The sequence below is a fragment of the Opisthocomus hoazin genome, chromosome 7 (genome assembly GCF_030867145.1).
Source record: "Opisthocomus hoazin isolate bOpiHoa1 chromosome 7, bOpiHoa1.hap1, whole genome shotgun sequence".
Taxonomy (NCBI): domain Eukaryota; kingdom Metazoa; phylum Chordata; class Aves; order Opisthocomiformes; family Opisthocomidae; genus Opisthocomus; species Opisthocomus hoazin.
In genome coordinates, this window is record NC_134420.1 from 8572987 (window position 1) to 8591245 (window position 18259).

General features: G+C 40.1%; 1 protein-coding gene across 6 annotated transcripts in view; it reads right to left on the reverse strand.

Annotated features, from left to right (window-relative positions):
- MPPED2 (metallophosphoesterase domain containing 2) overlaps positions 1-18259 on the reverse strand; it is a 109568-nt gene that overhangs the window by 38678 nt on the left and 52631 nt on the right. For 5 of the 6 annotated variants that reach the window (XM_075425948.1, XM_075425951.1, XM_075425949.1 and 2 more), the window contains exon 4: positions 9095-9320. In XM_075425948.1, the coding sequence (XP_075282063.1) occupies positions 9095-9320 (226 nt within the window). Of the gene's footprint in view, positions 1-9094; positions 9321-13266; positions 13369-15344; positions 15443-18259 lie in introns of all 6 variants that reach the window. The other variant, XM_075425953.1, reaches the window with a different exon arrangement.

The following is an 18259-nucleotide window of genomic DNA, read 5'->3' on the forward strand; positions in this document are numbered from 1 at the left end:
CAAGCAGCCCAGATGGAACACCAAGAGAGGTGTTAAAGAGAGAACACCTTTCTTGCAGTTTCTTTTTATTACATTCCCAGTTTTGGAAACAAGATGCATTAAAATCTGTGCCAGCAAAAGGAGATTGAAAGATTCATCCTTCCTTCTTACGTAAAGCTTTCTTATATAAAGTTTGAGGCAATACACAATCCATAAGTATATTCTCAGGGTACAAACTTGTACACCTTACTCAAGAGGGCAATGCAGTTAGGAGCTGCAAACACCAGCTTTTGTCAGTAAGACACACCGATTCACACACGTACAGAAATCAGCTGGCTTACTGAGGAACCAGATTACATGACTACTTTGTTAGTCCTACCCATCCAGCACATGCGGCTGAAGCATCAAAGCGGAAGGCGAGAGCTCTCCAGAAAGCAGAGGACAGACAAGTTGGCAAGATGTGCAGATACAATAGCCAAGTACTCACATCATTACTTGCAAAATAAATATGACAACACACTTGTCAGATGATTTCAAATCATCACAAGCTCATTTTCTAGGAAGCATTATTTCCTATGTCAAAGTAGCCATCGGCACCGGGTTTCCAAGCGCGACATGCATGTCAGTATGCAAGGCAAACCGTGAAGCACAGATATGAAAGCACATTGTGTTTAATGTTTATCTAAAAATGTTAAAGAGAAGCAACGCAGAACAGAGTTACTAGGTGGTAACTCCCATGACTTTCTCCCAGGTACACTCTGCATGCAGGCCATGAAACGATGCCCTTGCCTGTGCAAAATTAACTGAGGAGGTATCAAGGCATCACAGCTTGTGAGCCCTTCTATACTCGCTCAGGGGTGTATGCAACTCTGCCCCATCTACGAAGGCACAGTAATAAGCTGTTGCCATTTTCCTGCCTGAGAACCACTGCTTAAGGCTTCTCTCTGTGTGCGCACACACACACATAGCTCTCAGCCTCATGAAGATTTTGATGTTTAACTAGGAGAGTCAGAAATGTCAGCAACTCTCATACTTCAGATGCACACAAACCATAATGCAGAGCAGCACCTAAACATTTTAGAGGTGGTTATAAACACCCAGCGGTCTCATTGATTTTTAACTGAATCCATGAGTGTTGACCACTTCTGAAATAAGGTGCCAGATCTATTTTACTGGACTGATTCTCACGAAAATCTGACGAATGTAGCTGTCACTCTTGACCTTTATGTCTATGCTCAGATTCATGATCAGTGTTCTCTCAGTTGAAGTGCTTGTGCAATTTTTGCTTTATTTCCTAGCCTCTGTGAATTACTTTAAGCATTTTATACGTGTCAGGGTGAAGTTAGCATTCTGATCAATAAATATTAGATAAATATGACCCAAATCATCTTGAACACGGTCAAGAGAAATCTTCTTCACTGGGAGCTAACAAAATCTAGTCACTTGCTACTTGACTGACTTTTGTATTAAAACCAAATAGTATTTCAAACATAATTTCTCTTCTATTTCTACTTCATTTTATCACCATCACGTGAGCTTTACTATCAGCTCCACCCGAAGCAATGTAAATTCTTCCAAATTTTTTCCTGTTTGTCCTGAATAGATGAAATAAGAAGCAAGCCACCTGGAGACTAGATCCGTTTCACATTCCTGACAGTACACAGGACAACACCTATCTTCTCCCCTGCTGACCCTCCATTCTCATTCATTTCACTGCATCTTGTAAAAACACTTGAAAGCAACCTTACTTTTTCCAATTACAACTTAATTCAGCAAAGGTCTCTATATGTATATCTGTATTTAACTGATAATTAAGGCTTATTACTAATATCGAGTCAGTGAAACTGCTCATGTTCCAAACTTGGCACATTTAGGTCCCTTGTTGAAGGGGGAGGGGCTGGCTACATTTTTCCAGTGTGGGTTGATGCTCATACTGTGAAGGTATGGGCCCGTGTAGTCTCTTCTCACTTATGGTCACAACTCCTGACTTAGAAATGATTCATGCATCCATTGCTTTCAAACCAGCAGCACTGCTGCTAACTCCCCATCAGATGGGTGGGCAAGTATGGGTCTTGCCCTTCCAATGATACAGCCTTCACGTAGTCCATCTACCCTGAACAGCAAAGTCTTGGTCTCCCACTTAGTTCCTCGCTGAAGCCCTGGTTTCTTCAGCTCACCAGCTGCTCCAGAGGGTCCTGAACCTCCTCCTGCCCTGGGCTCCAGCAGCCAGGCTCTGGCTTGCACTCGCCCACTCGCACTCCTACAGCCTCCTTGCCTGTTGCTCAAAGCCTCCAGCTGCTCCCTACCTCTTCCCATTCAGGGTATACCACATGGGGGCCATGAAGGGAAGAAAGCAGTGGGGCTTGAAGAGCACCATCCAATGCAAAATCAGTTCTGATGTAAGTTCATCAAAGCTCAAGCCCCTCTCTTCTCCAGTCTCCTACTGTGAAGGTGGCTGTCCTTGAGTGAAATAATTTTTCAGTCAACCTTAACAGCATGGTATTTTCAGTTTTGTATTTCCCCCCTCCTACACTAGACCACCACAAAGAGATATGGTGCACGTACAGGTAGAAGAAAATGGAAAAGTAAGAGTTGTGAAGTGCAGAAGCCACACGGAAGAATTTATTCAAGCAAGCATCAACATACAACACTGAGTCCAATCCCATACAGAACAGTGCATCTCCACATTTGGGTTAGCTCTCTCCTTCCCTCCCCTTTCCCCAGTTCCCACTCTTTAAGGCAGTTCAGACCTCCTCCCAAGATGAAGGCTGTAGCAGCCAAGCTGAAAATCCCATGGGTTTTGTAGTATTCTCATTATTCCCTACTCTTCCTAAATCCTCACTGCATGCAAATGCCTTCCACCTGCTCAGTGCGCACAAATGCCACGTTGACCACTGCGTTACTCCAGGGTTCAGCAAAAGGAAAGCAAACTTCTTGTTCCTGGACAGCTGGTGAGCAAAAAAACAAAACAAAGCAAAACCACAAACACATGCACAACTTGCAGATTTTGTTTGCACAACTTGTTATCAAGATGACCTCGTTATGGAGCAAACCACACTTCAACCTATGAACAGGAGACCACCATAACTAATTAGCCCCTCAACAGCACAGCCCATGCTCATTCTGGCGCTCTGCTTTTTTTGCGCAGCACCAACTGAACTCCAGGCAAATGGTGCAGGAATGAGAGACCCAGAGGAGAGACCCACAATCGTGTCTTTGGTGCTGCTCTGGAGGATTCAAATCCCTGTTTCCACTCTAGGAAAGATTCAAAAGAGCTAAGAGAGCCACCATTTTATGTCTGTTTTAACTGGCTAGACTTCCACCCACAAACAGACACCGTCTGTGTGTTATACTAGTAATGAATATCCTAAAGTTCTTATTCCTGCTTAAGTCAAGCCTGAAGGAAAGGTCAACATTTCATGATTTGCCCCAGTGCCAGGATGCAGAGCTTTCCAAAGAATTGGCTCGGACACATTAGCATCATTGCATTAGAAATTACTTATGAGATTAAATATATTTAACAAATTTAAAAAAAAAAAAAAGAACTCAAGAAAGCTTTTAAAAGCAAACATAACCATTTTTTACTTCGAAGTGCATCTGATATCAAGGAGGCTGAAGAAAAATCAGCGACATAGCCAACAAGGCAAAAAATGTAAACAAACCGCTGCAATTCTAGACCGGGGGGAATACATTCTTCGGTCCTAAAATGAGAGACCTGAAGGACAAATGCCAAGAAAAACGAAACAGAAGTCTGCACCTTTAAACACAACCATGCCACAGTGGTGGTGTGTTTGTTTAACAGATTGACAGAAGACTTCAGTCCTTGCCAATACTTTTTTCAGCTGCTGACTTCTACCACATGAACGCTGGAATCCCTGAAAAACTCCAACCCCAGGTTTCCTTGCTGGTAAATAGCAATGAAGAACTTTACTGCTGAGTAGTCCAATTTCTATTCCTCCTTTTTTCAGGCGGAAGCTAATTGCCAACTAAGACTATGAAAATAAAAGAAATGAGATCCATTCCAGCCCATCAGTATATCTGAATCCTATCATGTGAGTTGCCAATTGGTTTTCCAGTCCTCACGCTCAGTATCTGCTGTTAATTTGCTTGCTATTTCAAGAACTTGAAGACTGTCAGCAAAATCCATGATGCATTACAAAACTTATAATTGAAATGAAAAAAATCCAACATCTGATGCTTTTCTGACAGGATAAACACAAAGTCTGAAAACACTGATCGGAACAAGGCAGAGGTACTAACTTGGAGATACTTATATTAAAATACGACTGCAAATGAAGCAGGGGAAGAAATATAGACTTACAGGAATAATCCCAAAGTGATGCAAAATCACTCGATGAAATACCCCAAATTTACACTGGGCTAAAAAGCAAAGAAAAAAAAATGCAGAAAAAAATATTGCACAAAACATTATTTTTAAAGAAGATGACTGAAGCTGTCTATACTTTCTTAAGCCTGCATTATCTATGCCAATTAAAATTTTGCTTCTGAAAAAGAGTTAAGGCACTTCCTCTAGAGTTACTAAAAAAAGCAAATGAAAGCCTTGGCTTCGCAGAGGTGAGCGATAGCGAACCGTTTGTTCTTGACCTCTGGATCACCCTACAGATCAAATTCTTGGACATAGGAAAAACCCACTAGTATTCATTAAAAGCAACTGGGAGGCCAGCTTTGTGCTTCTGTTCTTGAGACCCGAACAAGCTACAACTCAACAAATGTGCAGGATATTGCTGAACAATGCTGCCGTTCCTGTCAGAAGGGAAGAGCTTTATTCCCGGCTTCATTCGGGATGAATTGATTATCATCAGAATAATGCAAATTGCAGATTTCAGTCATTATTTAAATAATAATCAATTTTAATCTTTCATGTTTGTGCTTTTCAGGTATTTCCACAAAGTTGATTCCATTAACCATTAAAATGCATTGATTTATATTGAATTAGCTTTTCTATTAAACATTTTCTTCCCTCAAAAAGATTAATTTATCTGTAGTCATCTAAACAAATATATAGGCTGAAAGTCTTAGGTCTTCAGGTTTACTTTTAATTCTGCTCGATATGGGTGGAATTTGCCCATGTATTTTAATAGCTAAAAATCATGTAAATGATTGCTTCATTAGATTATTTTATACTTACAGCTTGTGACCTTTTTTGTGGAATTTTTATGGAGAACAGAATTTAAAATCCATAAATAGGCCTATTGACACATTATTAATGAAATTAACTACCATAGATTTCTATGCACACAAAGCTTATCAGAATACTTTTCAATTTGAACTATTTTTGGTTTTCAAACAAAATAAAAGCTACCTGTAGAGTTGAATAGCAGAACAAAATAAAACAGAGAAAAATATTCTCCCTGAACAATTCCTTCTGTCAAAACGTGGCTTAAACAAATCCTGGCTCCAGTTAACTGCAGTTCTCTGGTGGTTTGAATGCTTTTAAAGCTTCATTAGAAAACAGACATTGCTTGAATATTTGTATTCAAACCTCTGCAGCACACTATAGTAAATTCAGTCCTTAGCACTGATGAACAATTTCAAATATAATTTAAAAGATCACATGTATTTTAAAATAACAACATTTGAATTTAAATAAAACTTAGACGTATTCACTTATACATATTCAGCACCCAAAGCTGCAGCAAAAACAGACTGTCTCGCCTTACCCTTTTACAGACACATCACTATGAGTTATGCTTATGTATACTTCACAAATGGAGTTTTAAGACTTAAAAGATTCGTATACCCATTACTGTTTGTATTTTTTGTCCTGTTCAATAAATAGCCTCAATCTCAAATTTCCAAAGGAGAAAATGTTTCCGCTGGAATCTTTAAGAGTTTCCACTGCATAAACTATCAATTCTTTTCCCACCAAACAAGCCAGGTTCACAGGGCAAAGTCAGAAGGAAGAGAAAGGAGGGAAATGTTTTTGTGGATTGTGATCTATAGACCAAACGGAAAATCTTCAGCCATTTTGCTCCTTCAAGGTACATCAAAGAATCTCCTATTTAAGGTGTGAAAATGTCAGTTACATTCTCCACCTCTGAAAATGAGCAGAGCTCTGAATGTGATTCATGTCCCACCCTCGCTCTTTTCTCTTGCAGGGGCTGATACTCTTGTTTTCAGCTCCCCTCCAGCTAATGCCATTTAATACTCTCAGAATCATCAGGCTAAATTCAAATTTTCTGCTCCTTAGAGGCTGTTGATATGCACCACCGCACATTCCAATTGCAAACACACATGAATGCTCCCGTGTATTGTAAGTTATTTTCTACATACAAATTCTACTAAATTGTAAGTTAGGAGGCACTACTTGAATTCTCTTAGGTCTTTAGAAAGCTTTCAGATGTACCATGAGTAATAACATGTAATGAATATGGACTGATATTTCTTTCCTGTAGTTACACTGAGTTGGCAATTTACATTTTCTAAATAGATGACTTATAGCCAGTTTTCCCAGGATCCTTGCAATTACTTCTTAGAAACCCCTGACAGGCTGAAACCTCCAGAATCACAGCTGTTATTCTTGGTTTGATCCCTCTTTTTAAATTAAAACCAGTAGCTTTATCAGCAAATGAGATTTTTTTTCCCTCTGGAAATACTTACAAAAATGCACATAAATTGAACATGCCAACTTCTCTCATTTTAGGGTTGGTGCATCTTCTGGGTTAATGACCAGTGTTCCACTTCTGTGACAGAACTAATTGGGGTAAGGAGGTCATAAATACATACAAAACCCCACAAATTCTCTTCATTTGGGGTAATCTGAAGATTTATAGTAGCAGAGTGAGATGGGATTGGAGGGGAAGGATAAAAAATTCAAGAAGTGCTAATAGGCTTGTCTGATCATCGTGTCTCAGTTTCCAGGCACAGAACAGATTCGGAACAGATTTTTCTAGAATGTGACATGACTTTTCCTTTCTCTCAAAGACCAACTAAAATGCAGGAGATCAGCAAAATTTTCACTTTTTCCAGGGGGCTGGGGGGGGGGGGGGGGAAGGAAAGAGAACCCGAAAAGATGACACCGCATCTCTGTGCTCTGAACACAGACTAGCTGATCTAAAAAGCCATATTCAAAATGATAGCCTCAACTCCACGCCAACAGTTGCTCAAAACATGCTTCGACAACAGTTTTTCCCAGATGAACACAAATGCAACATCCTTAAAGAGAGATAAGTCTGCACTTGGCTGGAGCTCAGCATGCCTTTCTAGCAATCTAGCTTCATTTCCCATTGATCACTAATTGGAAAAATGCAGTTATCAATGGATTATAGGAAGGAATAATAAGATTTGTCTTCCATGACTAGGTCAGAATACAGGTGCCATTCACCTGTTACGGTTAAAACAACTCAGTTCCTTGATGTGGTGTCCCTTAATATTTCAGAACAAACAGTCTAAATCCATGCGTATACCTGTAAAACAAAAGAACTTCTAAATGTAGCTGGAGACAAAAGGATAACAGATTGCCATTATGGATTCAGGAGCAAAAGAGGGGAAAAAAGATCACTACGTTTTGCCACTAGATATAAATGTAAACATAAAGGCATATCGCACGGTTCTCCATTTCAGAATACCAAGCTCTCTCTTCCCCAAATTTGGATTCCACGTTCTCCGTATTTCTCTAGCAACTCTGTAGTAAGAAGAGTTCATGTAAATCTGCCCCAAAATAAATTTGAAAAGATGCCTACACTTCATAATCATCGGACGTCTGCAGAATACAAGCGCTCCGAGTCAGAGACATACATATGAAGATGCTGAGCACAATCTTAATCTCAGCAGCTAACCTTCCAGCTCAGACAGCTGCTCACCTTGCAGCAAGTCTCAAATCCACCTCACACTACCCAAGGCCTCACATGCCATGGCTTCTTACTTTGAAATGTCTTTAAGAGATGATTCCTAACCTGAATTAAGATCATCTTTCCCAATTACCTCACACTGCAGGATTTAGGGTTAGATTTTTTGAGCGAAGAAATGCCAGGCTGATTTAAACTACTAGCTAAAGGCTGTGACTTAAATTAAAAAAATTAGTGCTGTAAGTCAAGAATGCAAGATATAGAGCTACATCAGAGTTTTCTAGCCAGCACTAACGTACACAATATGACAAAAAAAACAAGCTGTCAGAAGCATCAACGTGTGTGGTGGTGTGTGAATCACCACGGCCTGTGGGCCAAGTGAACAGTCAATGGAGATGAGGCAAAGGGGTAAATGTCCAATATCTGCAGAGGTTTGCCCTATTCTTTGGTTCAACCCCTGCCATTCCCCCATCCTCTCCTACTTTCACATTTAAAGCAAGCCTGACATGAAAAATATAAGTTATAAGACTATAATAAACGCTTCTTACAAGTGAGCATAAATTAGTATCTAAGTACTTCAGCTGACAATTAAGAACACCAAGTAGCCTAAAGGTTATCACCATCACTGAAGTTCAGTTAGTGTAAGAATTCAAAACAAGTGCTACCCAAGGCTCCACACAGAGATATCGGACATCAGAATTAAACAATATGTGGAAGAAACAAGAAGAGTCTCCTTAGTACAAAACTGGACAGCAGTTTTTCCCGCACAAGCTTGTCACGGGGTGAAATGAGATCAAAACTGGCTTGAAATTTCATTATCCCAACTTTACAAGCAAAAGAAAACAATGCCTAGAACCAATCAGAAATAACACTTGAAGCACCTGCTGCATCGTACCTTGTTCTGTGTGGGTGTTAAATGCTACCATACTAATTTGTTAGCACGGTAGACCTAAATACCCGAACACCATACAATATAATGGAGTTTCCTTCCGTAACACATACTAAGATGCCACTGCTGTTAATCCACAAGCACGGAGTAGATATTGAGTCCACAATTTTTTAAGTGCATTCAGCAGGCACAGTAGAAATAATTACAATTCCTTTCATCTTATTTCACACACATGGCTAAATACAACCTATTCATCAAAAAAAACCCACATGGCAATTGTTTCAGGGTGGTTTACAGCGAAGTTTGATACTGTTCTGCAGGGTAATGCCACAAAGCAACTTCATGCATTTGACAACAGGAGGGATTCCTGCTGTGGTTCAAGTAATAAACAGCAAAGAAAGTTTAAATTGAGACTTACCACGGGGCACCGTATATTCGGAATCCTTTAACTGTTACCTCTGAATCTTGTAAGTAAATACTATTTGTCAGGAGTGACTGAACATTGTCAAAGTCCTCTGGTTTCAATTTGGACACAGAGGGAAAGCGGTAGTAATCTTGTTTAACAAGGTCTGCCATGAATTCCTTATCAAATGTCAGTTCATGATTCCCAGCAATCACTATTTTATATTCATATGGTAGGTTTCCTGAAATAACAAAAAAGAGGACTTAATTAGCACATTTTCCTCCCATACCAGCACTGCCGGCACAATCAGTAGACAGCCAGCAGTGACAGAATGAAATACCCAAGAGCTGTGTGCATCTCCATCTTGAGAAGAAGTTATTAGCGCTGCTTCTCTTCCATTCAATGAAACTGTGTTAAAATGTAATGTCACACAAAGCAATGTCACAGTAAAAAGCATTAAAACCGAACAAGCTGGTAGGCACCAAAGCAGCTCCAAACGTGGCACAAAGCACCACTGCTCCCTTGCTTTCCACTGACGACACACTGGTTTAGATCACCCTAAGATGTGACTGAGTCCCACCACTCAGTCCAGGGGCTGTGTCACGGACAGTGGTCCCGAGTCCCAGTCCACAGGAGGGACCTGAGGTGGGATACCTCACCTTGTCCGAGCGGGTAGGCATACCAGAGGCTGCAGCATGTCTCACAAGTATGTCATGAGGGTACCAGGCATGAGGTACTGAGCTAGGCTGCTGGTGCTGTTGTTTTTAAATTATGCTGTTATTCGGATTAATTTGTGTTCACGTGACATTTATTCCAGACCTAGTCTGTTCTCCAAGCTTCAATTCACTTGCAACGGACTTTCGCTTTATTATTATTATTATTCAGTTTATGCTAGTATCTCATTTCTGTAAGAAGTACACATGTACAAGAAACCATGAAACTCAGGCAAATAAGATGGCAGGTAGGAAAAAGGAAATGTGGTTAATTCACATACCGTGAGGGTCAGAGATAGAGAACGCAGGCTTGATCACCCCAATTCAGGGCAACTATTCCCATTGTTTTGAAGGAGGCATGGATCAGGCCCACAGAGCCAGATTTTCAGAGTTCAGAGACAGATTTTCCAGCACTTGGTACCAACAATCAGTGCCAGATCTTCCAAATAAACATACCGGGCGCTGAGTTCCCTTAAAAATATGGTCCTATACTGTGGTGTCTTCACAGAAGTTAGGTTCTTTTACAAAATCTGTCCCACTGTGACTTGCCAAAAAATCACATGTAAGTTTGATTCAAAGCTAACTTCTACTGCTTTCACCATAAGTCCGATTTTCTAGTCTTACACCAAATCATTTTGATGTTTATTCCTAATAATCATTTAGAAAAGGTTAGTTTTGTGGTGGGTGTCGTTCCTCCCCCAAAGGCAGCAAAATGCATGTGGAAATCTATGAGTCCATCTTCCAGTTCTGGTACTCCCAAACATCTGCCGTGAGGAACACAGAATCGGACGCTATATATTTCTCATGAATACAATTCTCCTAAACAGATGTGGCTTTGCTAGTTTAAAACATGTCTTTCAATTTTCAAAACTGTTTGGGTTTGTGGTTTTTTTAAGAAGTAAGTTTCAAAGTAACGTTGTAAGTATTTACAAGAAGATTAACTTGCCCCTAAATAAGATTTGCAGGGAACCAGTCAAAATCCTCTGCTTTTCAATATTTACAGCACGGAAACAGGAGTTACACAGGATATCTATATAAACATCATCTTTGCAAAATTAGTTAATTCTGGATAGAAAACCAAAAAGCTACAAATCCCCTGAAAAAAACAAGCTGACATCTTCTCAGACTCCTCACATCTGAACAAAATGCAGTTCATACATATTCATAACTCTCTGCGGTGTTGTACTAGATTAAAAGCTGGGGCAGATCCAATAAATGCTCCTCTACAGTTTATGCCTCACTCCTTTCCCTCTTCCCTCCTCCTCCCCATCTCTGCTACATGCTGCCCTGCAATTCATTTTTATTTAAAAACTCAATGTGGCAGGTACCTACAATTCCTGCTTTCTGTGACTCCTGGGCACAAGGTAAAATTGCTATTTTCTCCTCTCTCAGGAAACATAAAAGATACCACTGGGATGAAATTTGATACACTTGTCATAACTATCAATCCCCCAAAACAAGCTAGATGCGATTAAATTCTCGGAGAAGTAGGATGGAGAAGTTAAATTCAGGTTTCTGCCAAGTTATCAACATTTGCCAGTTTTAGCAGAGAAAACTTCTCATCTTACTGGATAAATGTTCAGGTTTTGCACTTTCTCCTATGTATTTTGATAGATGTGAAAACCAGCACATTTTGCTGATATTATGTCCAATTAAGTCTGGAACATTTTGCTTGAAGTCAGCGGTGTTTTTGTCTTGACACCTTGAAAAAGAGGGCTTAATTTGGAGACACACAGGACACGAAAAGACAAGCCAATGGTGACAGCAGCGATTATTAAAACATATAAATGTAACATTATACATGTTATATAAGCACCTGAGATCAGCAGCAAAACCCAAACTGTATTTAGTGCAGCTGGTGTCAAGACAGGTGTTGATTTTATGAAGACTAAGAAGAGGCTCTGCTTGGTTAGCTCTTGAGAGCCAGGAAGCCCTGGGAGAGAACAGCCTCTGCCCGGTGCCGCTGGGGAGCCCAGGATACCACCCCGGCAACGAAACCCAAAGACCAACACCCAGACTGAGAAGTAAAGCAAAACAGGCCCTGGAGGAGAAATCCCGCGGGGACCAAAGTTCGTCAGCGTCTACCTGTAAGCTCTAGCTCGGCAGCACTGCACACCTACTGCCGGCGAGTAACCAGGGCTGGCTGTGGATGTCATGGCTACAGACCCAGGTCCACCCCCCAGCAATGAGATGAGATGAGATGAAATGTGCTTCACTCCGTATTTGTACATACTTTAATATTTACCATAGGGTGGGCACCAAGGTCTGACCTGGCTCCCTACCTAGTTCTCTGACTTTATAACCAGCCACATTTTGCTGTGCTTTTCCGGAGCTGGCTCGGGAGCTAGCGATGGGCAACACCACTCATCTAAATGCAAACACATCAAAAGCCAGGCTCAAGCAAAGGGGAGCAGCAAGAGGAAGTCTCATCCACTTCTTTCCTCTTCCCTGAGGAAAGACTATATAGCACTAATCACAGCAGTAAATTACCTGCAATCAGATTAGCTATTTATTCATCGCATTCAGGTCTTCCCTTCGTGGAAGACCCTGTGGCAATGCACAACATTCATTCTCTCTGACACACTTTATATTTGGTGTGTTTTCTTTTGGCAGTCCCGCCCTTTGTCTCTAATCTGCTGACCTTCTGTGTTTAATACGGAAGCATAAAAAGTCACACACAAAAATCTCATACTCCATGGTATTTTCGTTTCATCTTGACCAGATTAATCTACATCTGTGCTGTCTGTACACAGAGAGAGATGCTGTAGCACAATACACAGGTTGAAAGGCATTTCCACATTTTCCTTCACTAAATTTTTGTTAGCCACACTTGGTCTTTATTAGTCTAGTTTCCTAACTATTAAATTTTCCACCATGCATCAGTAACATTATACATTCTAATTTATACCATAAATCTGGAAAGATAGAAGAACCGCTGTCCGAACTAGGAAAAGAGTTTGATCCTTTTGCTGGGTTGAACACTTCAGAAACCCCTATTACCAATTCCTACCATAATAATTGAGTTTAAATTAGAACTACTTAAATGTTTAAGAGGTGAGATCAAAAGGCTAAAATTACAGCTGCTAGAAACGGTTATGGTACCAAGTCTGTGAAGCAGAGTCACTTATACTGAGTATTTGAAATTCCATATATTTACATGTATATACACACACAGAGTTTGTGTTTGTGCACCTTCAATATATATTCATATTATTTTGGCTAAGATGTTTTTCAACATCTGCCCTCAACAGTAGAAACAAGGGCACAATGTAATCATTGACCAAGAAAACAGTGCAATTAGACAAGTTGTTCTCTCGAAGACAAAAGGTCAGTATCACTCTTGCTCAAGTAGAAGCAAAGATAGTTAAGAACTTGTAGAAATGGAATTGTTTATGCTAAATATATTAATCTGGGAGTCTCAGATTTCTGTGACTTCTCATTTAACAAGTCAACCCAAGCTACAGTCCCACATACCTTTGTCCCCCAAGTGCTCATCCTCATTCCTGTGCCACCTCACCTCTGCCAACACAAGGATTTGGTGGCTGCAGAGCACAGTGGATCGGGAAACTGATCCAGCTGAAAATGATGTAGCAAAAAACGAATGAGGCTCTGTGTACACTAGTAAAGCAGGATTCTGTTGCTGGCTGCAACCACTTCTACTGCTTTAACATGTTAGCTGAACAACAGACTGACTTTAAATACACCTATTACACAGAACCGGGGGGAAGGTGGCGAGTGGAGTGTTTTTTTAACCTACGTAAGTAGGTGTTCCAGTGTTTTTTTAAGTTCACCGTAAGTACTTGATCCTAGGAGTCCCTAATCTGTTGAACAACCGTTCCCATTTTAATGGCATGCTTCATATGAGTACAGTTTAGTCACACAACCCAAGAGCTGCCAGACATGAAAAGGAGCCTGACTGATAATGAATGTTAACTGCCGAGTCCCTATAAAAATAGAAAATCACATTATTTTTTGACTACTGTTACCTACAAAACCCACAGGGAAGTAGAGCAATAAGAAATAATGTGATACTAGCTGTCTGCATAACAGTAGCAACCTGTATTTACACACAAACGCTATGCAAGTGCTTTTGATGTGAAGCCCTGAATATGCATATGCATGCATTAACTATTCAAACCACGTCACACTTCCACGAAATGTGAAGCATTTTCATGCCCATTTCATAGCCTCCTAGACCCTTTGGCCATATGTTGAGAAATGGGCTGAGAAACCTTTTAGTGCAAATCCTAGTCCCTTCAAAAAGAAGGAAATCGGTACAAGTGAGATGCCTGTGCAAGTGAATCATCTTGAATTTACGGTATATCCTATATGCTTCAAAAATGCAAAACTGGTCATGGAACGTTCACCTATAGCCAACCACATACACATCTGGAGATAAACACTGAATGAGCAGATTTTGTGTGGTTCCTATGGACTTCCAGTTCCTGCTGCAGCACAGGTTTGCTGTCAGTTGTCTGGCCGCAGCTGCCCAAGCTGCCCACCGACAAATGGGCAGCAGGCGAGGGCAACCAGCAGAACCTGGTACTGGCCACAGCAGCTCTGTAAGTCTTCGTACAGGCTTCTTATGGAAAGCCCACTGCACCTCAGGGCCATGATTACTCTCTCTTCCCAGCATTTATGGCACAATCACAACACAGGCTCCTTTTAGCCTTTTAAAAGAAAAACAGAGTATCTCAAAAGCTCCGATTTCTCCTTCGCAGCAACAAATGAGGTAGACTGTATAAGTACAGTTGTACAGACTTGAGCTTTCATATGATAAGCTGGACTCCTCTCACCAAAAATCATCTGCAGGTGCTGAGATCCAAAACGGAGCAGGAAAACCAAACATCTTTTCTAGGATGAGATTGACCAACTGACTGAAAATATTCTAGCTGTTTTAATCAAACAGCCTTCACAAAACATCCTCAATGGAATAACTAAAACTGATGTCCACCAACATGCTGGCTGAAAACGTAACCCATGAACCATTTACGAGCATTTTACCTCTCTGTCTATAGAAATCTACAGAATGAAATAACTAAAAAGAAAAAAGCAGACAAATAAAAGACAAAACATGCACAAAATCAGAACATGCTTCTAAAAAAGTACAAAGAACTGAAGTACAAAATCTCTCCAGATCTTCTTGATGAAAAGTATTCCACCAGTTTTTTAAACTATCATCAGTTCAGATGCCTCCTTTCCCCGCCCCCCACCCCCAAGAGAAAATTTTGGAGAAGGAAAAACAAAGGCAAAACACACACATGGGCAACACAGCAAGAGGAGTAGATGAATGAAAGAAAGTTTAACTGTTTTGCCTTTATGCAAAGAAAACATGAGACCACAGCACAGGGAGAAGCAAAGGCTGAGACCCTTGAATTCCTGTGATAAATCTAAAGCTTGTACATTAAAGCTCCCCTTTGTTAAACACGCTGTTAGACACAACAAAACAGAAATGTTAGGTAAGTGCAAGCTCTGCCTCTGACCTTTCACTCTGTAACCGTCAGGCTTCATTAATTTTCACAAGGCCTGACAGCTCTAGCGTTAATACTCACACTTGCGGATCGAGCCACACAGCAGGTTCAGACTGCTACCTTCTCCTCTGAAACTCATGCATTAGGATTTCTTCCATGCTGGCAATGGAAAACCAAGTCTAAGAAACATTAAACACAAAAAACTACGTTACAATAATGCCAAGGTCGAGTCATAAACCCACGAAAGCAAGGAAGCCCTGGGTGAATCTTGCCTGAGCACCTATAACTCAGCTACGTAGCGCCAAGGTGTTGCAGCAAACACAGTCCTCTCCCAGCAGCCGCAGATACGGGTGCTACTTCACCTACACGGGCACTCACAAGTCTGATACTGCAGAATCAGCGGTACCTAATACCACGTGCTGCCCCTCGTTCTCTCTCCCATGGGTAAATGTAGTGAATTGTGGACGATGCAGGGCCGTAACATCGCCAAGTGCAGCACGAGCCCTGCAACAGGGCCGTACATACTGTGGGACCTAGGTAATTACGGCTCTGATTTAACGATGATCTGCACCAGTAACAATTCCTTGCTTTTATGTATTTATGTCTCAACCATAACATTATTCTAATGTAACTGTTTGTGATTAATATCCTTTTCCTCTCTGCTAAATGAAAAAATGTAGCACAACATAAGCAGCATTCTCTTGTTTCACTTCAGTGTTCCCTGTCTTCCTTAGCATTATTCGGACACTACATGTGTTGGGTTTTGATCTTAAAGTTGTTTGAATTTCACCAGGCTACTGTTATTGAAACATTCTTTCTTGAAACACAGAAAGCTTCCCTGAAGTTTTATCAATTAAGACATGACATTTATTTGTTTTGAAACAGACAGAACTTGAAGTTCTTGTTTAGTCTAACCTCAAAAACAAGAAAGCCTCCAGATTTTGCAGCTCACAGCACTGCCAACTTTAGGTGTAAAGTCCTCCAAACTGAATTTAAAATTATGAAATTTGATACAGAAGGAACACAGATTTCTCTGCTTGCTAGTCCCTGGAAACGCTTTCTTTTCAGGCTTGCAACTATGTAACCTAAAAGATGGAACTTCCAAGAAAAAAAGGAAGAAATTTAAAAAAAAAAAAAAATCACCTGACTTAAAATCAAAAAAACTGACAGCTATGAAATTTCCCTTTAAACTTAGCAAATTCTGAATACACCACCCTCCCTGGAAACTGCAATAGCCTTATTCTTCCCTTTCATTTTTTGAAGATGATTCCTGCAGAAACGGTAGTTCCTGCTACTCTTCTCTTTCCCGCAGCAAAGCAATACATGAAGGACCACCACGACTGCTTCGGAGCTATGTGCGCACTTTCAAAGAGATCCTTTAAGCGAAATAGCATTCACTTGGGAAAATTTTCAGGCAAGAACATCTTTTGTCTGGCAGAGCTGAAGGGTGTTCCTCTGAGCAGAATTACCCCATGTTTACACTTCCAATAAGATTTGCATCTAACCCCCTGTAGTTTAAGGTCCATAGTGCATATGTAATACAAATACATAGAAATGTTATATTCTGTCCAATGGAATTTTACATTTTCTCTTGCGATCAAGTTCTTAATATACCAGGGCTGGCAAGTTTTAGACTGATTTCAGCTTGGTGTGGTTTCGAATGGCTCTGATCTTGAACTCTGAATACCAAAGCTGAGAATGGGAACATAAACTCCGCCTTCACAGTGCCAGCGGGGCTAAGTAGAAATGTTCTCCTTGAACTTGATTAAGACTAAATTGAAAAGGAACATTTTTGGTTAGGATTACATTAGGCTAATATATAGAAACGAACCCTAATACTTTCTAAATCTAATAAGAAAAACCCATCTCTATTTCAAAATTTTCAAAGCATTCTCTATAAATGCATCACAGATCAATTTACATGGTACTTTTGCCAATAAGCAAAACGAAATCACAGGTTCCAATTGGCTTAACTCATATTGGAAAGTGCGAAAGCAAATGCTAGAAAATGCAATTACTGCAAACAAACTCCATTTTCTCCACTCAGGAGGGAATTTCAGGGAACATTTTATTGCCCTCAAATAGTATTTCTAAAGGCATCAATACACAATTCTATTTTCTTTTCGGAGTCCCCCCACACTATATAACCTAATCCTCTATAAAGAAACTCACCAGATTTTGAAATAATATATCAGTTGTTGATATTACCTGGTGTACACACATATTGTACCATTTTAAATTATTTTTCTCCATGAATCTTAAGAATATAAAACCCAACGGTCTCTGACACAAACAGATCTGGACCTACTTCCCATAACATACCCTTTGTCGCTGTAATTTACAATTCCAATTAAGTCTTTTTTTCCTAAAATAAATGAATAAAAGCCATCAAAAAGGAGGTCATCTTGAGAAACAATTATACAGAAAGTAATTAAGCTAATCATGATTATCACAGACAATGTCTTGGTATTTTCATGTACATACATTCTCACGCTGCAAAAGGCCACAGTGAATGCTAAGGATAAGATTTTCCAGACATAGTAAAATCCTTATTTAAAAAAGAACCAAGACTGGATATCAATTCTTCACTACTTAGTGACAGAAAACTTACTGAAGGAAATGAGAACTATAAATACAGGACCCAGATCTAGACTCTGCCCCTATTTTTTCTGCCTTATTGACAAGGACCTTTATGTGAGCGGCAGAACTTCCTTGTCTGATGTTCCACAGGACTGAAAACCACACCTCTATCAGGACACTGCCGATAACTACCCACCTATCCTAAGATAAACAAATAAATAAATTAACTGCTGATAACTACCTATCTTAAGATAAACAAGCAAACAAATCAATCAGTAAACACATATAATCACCATAAACATTCTCCTGTTTCTCTACTTTCTGGACTTGTTTCCATTATTTGTTTTCTCATTTTTAAATGAAAGTCTTTGAGGCTTACAATGCACAAAGCAGTAGGCAGACACCTCCCTCTATCT